The following is a 6,581-nucleotide window of genomic DNA, read 5'->3' as shown; positions in this document are numbered from 1 at the left end:
TAGATTACCGTAATTTACGGTAATTCTGCTAGGCACCGTAAATTACGGCAAATTACGGTAAATCACTATATTTACCGTAATTCGGATCCGCTAGAGCGAGAAAAATCTCGTCAAAACAACTGAACATTTCGTTACTACAGCTATACTATCTATCGTCAATTTTTTTTACGATATTCTGTATAGTCATTTTGGTGATCCAAGTATCGTCGCAGCATCGAACTCTTTTAACTCGGACATTTAGTCTACGGAGGAGCGGAAATTTCTTTGAATTTTCGAGTTAACGGATGCCCCTTCTCCTTTAAAAAGTAAACTTTGACGCATGCGCTCTTACATCGCATGAATCATGCATCTATAAATATACACACATAAAAATGTAAAGTATCGGGTGGGAGACAGCGTAGCTCATAGTGGGGGTCGAGATTCAGGGGAAGTTTCGAGATAATGGAATCCCTGTTAATGGAGTTCGACTGTATCGCACTGTAAAAACTGTAAGAATAGAAAACATTCGGTGCTTACGGCATTTGAATTTTGCTAATTCAATTTAGGTGGGAAAAGATTTGAAAAAAAAAACTAAACATTCATTAAAAATTTTTTATTTTATTTATCAAGTTCGTACAAAAGTTTTGTTTCAAATATTTTTTAATTAAAATAATAATTCACGATAACAAAAGTGTTAAAGTGTAAGTTACTATTGATATTATCCAAATCAATATGAAAAAAATGTAAAAAGATCGATAATTAACGATTACAATTACGATTAATTATAATAATCTTGATACATTTTTATTTAAATAAATTTGATTGTTGTAAATTAAATTTATTATTTTATATATTTTCTACCTAAAATAAATTATTGAATAAATACAAATAGTTTGCATCTACCTAAATTCAATACAATTTTGAGATTCTTATTTGGCTTTCAAACATATATTTATATATTCATTTTAAAAAACCATTAATTTTTAATACTAAATACTAGTATTATATAATGGGGTTGGTTCATCCCTACAGATAATTTCTCTACATTATAAAATCTCACAAAGTTTTTCCCTACACGATTTAACTCTACAGATAAATTTTTACATCGCAACAACTCTACAGAAGATTATTTTCTCATCGTTTCATCTCTGCATGAGAACATCTCTCATATTAAAAGTCTCTTCAGGATCAACTCTACAGCGATAATTTTTACATGGCGCTAAGTTCGAACAGTAGAATTTTTATTTTTACATTTTATTGATATATTTTATTTGTGTCGGGATGAGCCGTCACTTTTGTAATATTTAAATAATTTAATTTCACTTTCATTCATTCTTTCTTTTATATAACAAACCAACTTTATTAATAAAATGTCAAAACAAAAGTTCTATTGTCTGAATTTACCGCCATGTAAAAATGATCGCTCTAGAGGTGATCTCTGTAGAGTTTATCTCTGTAAAGATTTTTAATATGAGAGATATTCTCATGCAGAGATGGAACGATGAGAAAATAATCTTCTGTAGAATTGTTGCGATGTAAAATTTATCTGTAGAGTTGATTCGTGTAGGGAAAAACTTTGTGAGATTTTATAATGTAAAGAAATTCTCTGTAGGGATGCACCACACCCTTACATTACGAATAATAAAGTAGTTATCAATACTACTTTATAGGTCTAAATACAATTTTGAATATAATTTTCATTTCAAATCCAAAATAATTGATTAATTTATTAAATTAATTAGTTAAAAAACTGAGAATAATTAATTCATATTCTCATACTATAAGATATTTAAATTAAAAAAAAATATATTTGCATTGCTGAGTTCACAATTGTTAAGATAATACTTTAAATATTTTTTTTTCTTTATCATAAATTATGTACTAAAATTTATCGTTTGTCGTCTTGACAAAAGTTCAAGTTACAAATGTGATTTTCATTATATTCTATATTTATTTAGTTTTTCATTTGTATAAAAAATTACGTATATAACTGTTTATTCTCACGCTATCTGTATTCGTTTTGTATTTTTAGAAATATCATCACAGAATATAAGTACGCCATTAATTTGTCATCTTTTTTTTTATTTTTGATTAATTTAATTATTAAATAGATTATTTTATTTTAATCTTACGTTAATTTTATAAAACGGTAAAGCCCAATGATTATATTACATAATGATAATCTATGAATCTGACAATTTATTATTTTTATTTTTAAAAATAAATTTAAATTATTACTTTGTTGTCAACATTCAGAGGTTTGTAAGTTTTTAAATCTACGCTCGAATTTAAGCTTTCATTTTATTTATTTTTTTTTCTTCTGATACCCAGATAGCAAAATGACGTTTTGATGAGTCCTGAATGAGTTCCTATTTATGATTTGGACGTCTTATCAACATCTTAAAGAAGTCTTTAAAAAGTTCTCAAGATGTCGAATAAGCCGCCTAGTGAACTCAGTAAGACGTTTTTAAAAAGAGTTATTTTTTCTGACTTCGCAAATAAGACTGCAGGATGAATTTACTATGACGTCTTTAAGGAGCTCCTAATTTTGACTTCATAAAGAAGTTTAAAAAAGAATACATTTAGTCGTCACAAAACTGACGTCTTATTTATGGAGTCTTCAAGAACTCTTAATTAAGATTTCTTAAAAATGACACCTTTAAGAAGTCATTATTTGCGTAGCAACCAAAAATAAGTGAAATAAGAAAATTTAAAAATAAAATTTGATTTTGAAAATCCAGTAAAGACATCAGAAGATTGACATTTAAAAATAAAAAGCTGCTCACTGTAATTTTAATTTTTAAAACTTCTATTCAAAATTCTTTATGCTTCACACATTTCTTTTTTTTTGTCCATAAACAACATTCGTTTCTTCTGACAATCTATCAATAAATAAGCTACCGAAATCAGCTAAAGAAATATTTCCTACAAAGTAAGCTTTAAAAAAAACTAAAGTCACCCTCAGTCTTCTTGTCTTTATTTTTTAAAATCAGCAAATTCTTTCTTTAAATTCAACTAAGGTAAAAGCCTGTACCCGCTCAGTAGCATTAGTCGCTCACTTTAACTGTTTAAGGCGTTTTTTTATAATTTTTATAAAAAAAAATTACAACTAAAAATATTATTATTGATAAATAATTATTTGTGAATCTAAATATATTAAAATATGATGTATCAAATTATTTTATAATAGATTATAAATTTAAATTAAATGACTGTTTTCAAAATCGCGCTCAGCCGGGCATTTTTACTTTAACGTTCATTCGTTAGATTAAATTTAGGTTACGTCAAATTTTTTAAGAATTGTTAAAACTATATCTTATTAAATACATTTTTAAAATTCATGAAATTTTATATTATGAAAGAATAAAGTAGTATAATTTATAAATTATTTGTCCAAATCAATAAACTTATCATAGTTTAATTGATATTGTCTTTGAGCGACTATAGGGCCATGTGTTGGTCGAGTAATGGTACATCACAACTTTTAGTGAGCGACTATGGGTGCACTCAAGGATTTTATTTAAAAACTTAATAATAATTAATTATCAACATTATTCTTCAAACTAAAATTTTATTCTAATACTCGAAACTTCAAAAAATAACTATAAAAAAAAATTTGGTTTTTCATTTTATTTATTAATTTATATTGAGTGATTTAATCTCACTCCAATGAAAAGTGAGCGGGTAGAGGGGCTTTTACCTTCCTGTAATTTCATAATTGTTTTCTTAGTTGCCTGAGGAAGTATTCCCGTGATCTGATTTTAATATTTTAATTACTGGACGTTAGCAGAACAAAGTATTAAAATTACTATACAAAACTAAAAAGAAAATCCGAGCATTTTATATAATTTTATACAAACCCCTAGAACATAATTCACATCTACAATCATCGGACTGTTCAAGCTGTGACAGTTAAAATAGTAGCGACCAGACTAAGCGTTGCTCCAGTCATAAGAAGACTTCTCCACACTGCGCCACTAACTTCTTCAGCAACTGGATACTCTATACACAATTGTTCCTAAACAAGACAAACCCTTTTATCAACTATTCTACCTCATGAACCACCGCCGCACTACCAGCAGCAGCAGCATCTCCAAAATAATGCAGTGCAATAATAAAGAAAAAGAAACTTACCCATCCTCCATAGCCTTTTATGAAATGTGCAATCGCTTCGCCGATATACCTCGACACATAAAGTGGTAATTTTTGTTTCAATGCATGCATCCTGCCATCTCTGGCCCACAGCGCCAGTCTTCCCATAAATGCATACAAACAGACTATTTTAGCCCATGTTATTTCGCCGTGAAGAAATAGTTCATCAGCAACTCCCGTGAAAGCCTCGTATGCTGTGTCAGGTACGACATTAAGCCGATTCACCATACTTGTAAATAGGATACTGTGTTTATTTAACATTTGATAGACATTATGACGCATACTGCGTGATATTGAATCTTGTGATATTAGGTACATGTCTTCTTTAAGTAAATATCTTATCACGTCATTTGCCAATACTTCTGCCGTCAGTTCAACGGAGTCATCACAAATTCCATATCGTGATGAAGGTGGTGCGAAGTGTGGGAAGAAATTTTGTAGTCGGATCTAAAAGAACACAAAATAGTTTATCAATATTTAGGTTGAAGATGATAACTTTCTTGCAGAGTTTAAAAAAGCGAGGTATAGATAATACGTAATTTAATTTAATTTTTGAAATTAAGTGTGCAAATACCTGGCAAATTTCAATGAAAGACATCTCTGAATTAGCTGGACTAGCACCATAGCGACAAACACCGTCGTCGTCGGTGTTCTCGTTGGCTTGGTCGCTCATACTCAGAGAATTCCTGTTACCGGGGGGATCACATTCCAGAATGCCGCCCACTCTGGAATGCCGTTCCCCCCTTGCTGACGCACCCTGCTCGTCCCCCTCTCCAATTTCATTGTTCGTCGTACTGTCACCGGCCATCTCTTGATACAACTTACTCCAAAATACAGTAATTATTTAAATAATAATTGTAAAACTAAACTAAACAGAACAGTACAAGTAGACACCTTCGTAACTGCCGTCTAACCAGAACTAGATCTTGTCAGGTAATTAAAAAAATAAATAAATAAAAAGTTGCCCACGATACGTCCAGGAAGTCGTAAGCGAACCGTCAAACCGTTGGCTGACTGTGGGAAAATTTAATACGACACGATCACACACAACACAGAAAACCCTTCACCCTGGAGCTTCAGATATCGCAACTTGTGCTCTACGTCTGACTTATCTTCTCTTTCTCGTGTCCAGTGTATACACACATATACATATAGATACACATACACAAATATTGCAAGTACTTGTTCACTTCTTCAGTATTCCTTTCCTGAGAGCTCAGAGCAGCCGCCAGTACCGCAGCATCCCGGCGAAAAACCGCCTGCTCACGAGGAGATTATGCTCACACAGTGAATAATGTGGAGGAAAAAATAATTAAAAAAACTATTTTTTTTTTCGCTCACCGCTCTCTACTTTCCCGCGGCCATTTCCGAAGCAGTAACCCCCACCTAGTCACCGTTTCCCACCGTTCACAAGTCTCTCTTACCAACAAGCTGGCTCTGACTGTTGCTATTGCTGCTGCTGTTGATGCCGCCGCCACCGCTGCTGCTGCTGCTGTAGGCTCATACTCCCTCTGCCGCACTGACGTAGACTACACAACTACATCAGGTTCTATGGATCATTCAGGTTTCATCCCTACTTCTACTTAAACTGTGTATATATGTCGGGCTTGCTGGTAATGTATTCTTACTTATACTGTTTATACCTTTACTTACATTTCCTTATATATTTATGTATATATATACACAGAAATGCGTTATCTATTGCGCTACAGGACAATTTAATAAATATAAGCTTGTATTTAAATGTGTGTTATTCGTTGCGCCACAGGAAAATTTAAATATATGTATGTATGAAACGGGTGTGAATGTATTCAAATGCGTTATTCGTTGCGCTACAGGACAATTTAAATATATGTATGTATGTACGTATGGATCTTCAAAGGTATAGGTTATACTAAAGGGTAATTTTCAATGTTATATGTATGTATCTATACATACATATATAAAATATCACTACTTGTATGAGTACTTGATACCACACACAGTGATTTCATGTGCTTTTGTACTATTATTTGATATCACGAGGTTGGAGGCGCCTCACACGGTGTTTCCTTTGATTGTGAGTGTACTGGACTACGTAGTAGTATATGTTGTAAGTAGTACGTACAATAACCTGTACTGTTAGTTTTAAATGTTGTATGTGTATGTATGTATACATGAAATGAATTTTTTAACAAATGGATGGAATAAGCAAAGCAAAAAGTCACATCTACATGTAGCCTGGAGCCTGGAGGAGAGTTTCATTCAAGGAGCCGAGTTATTTGTTCGCCTCTTTACCCCGTCACTGCACTTTCATGCATTCTCTTGGCTGGCCAGTCTCGCCGGCACTACCACCGCACGGGCTGCGTGTAGAGTAGTACATTCATGATTGTTCTACAGCCGGATACTCGACAATCAACCGAGACAAGTTTAAAAAACTCTTGGGCTATAAGTAGAAAATGGTATATTTA

At 32.1% G+C, this 6,581-nt stretch overlaps 1 protein-coding gene across 1 annotated transcript; it reads right to left on the bottom strand.

Annotated features, from left to right (window-relative positions):
* Nucleotides 1-622: 622 nt before the first annotated feature.
* Nucleotides 623-5,790, bottom strand: LOC130667471 (uncharacterized). The gene is made up of 3 exons (XM_057469073.1): nt 4,706-5,790; nt 4,114-4,578; nt 623-3,997 (listed from the first exon to the last, which is right to left on the bottom strand). The coding sequence occupies exons 1-3, from the start codon at nt 4,937-4,939 to the stop codon at nt 3,878-3,880; spliced, it is 819 nt and encodes a 272-aa protein (XP_057325056.1). The 5' UTR covers nt 4,940-5,790; the 3' UTR covers nt 623-3,877.
* Nucleotides 5,791-6,581: the final 791 nt, after the last annotated feature.

This window comes from Microplitis mediator, chromosome 1 (genome assembly GCF_029852145.1).
Source record: "Microplitis mediator isolate UGA2020A chromosome 1, iyMicMedi2.1, whole genome shotgun sequence".
Taxonomy (NCBI): domain Eukaryota; kingdom Metazoa; phylum Arthropoda; class Insecta; order Hymenoptera; family Braconidae; genus Microplitis; species Microplitis mediator.
The sequence above is the reverse complement of the archived record's forward strand: the minus strand, read 5'-3'. Positions and strand labels throughout refer to the sequence as shown.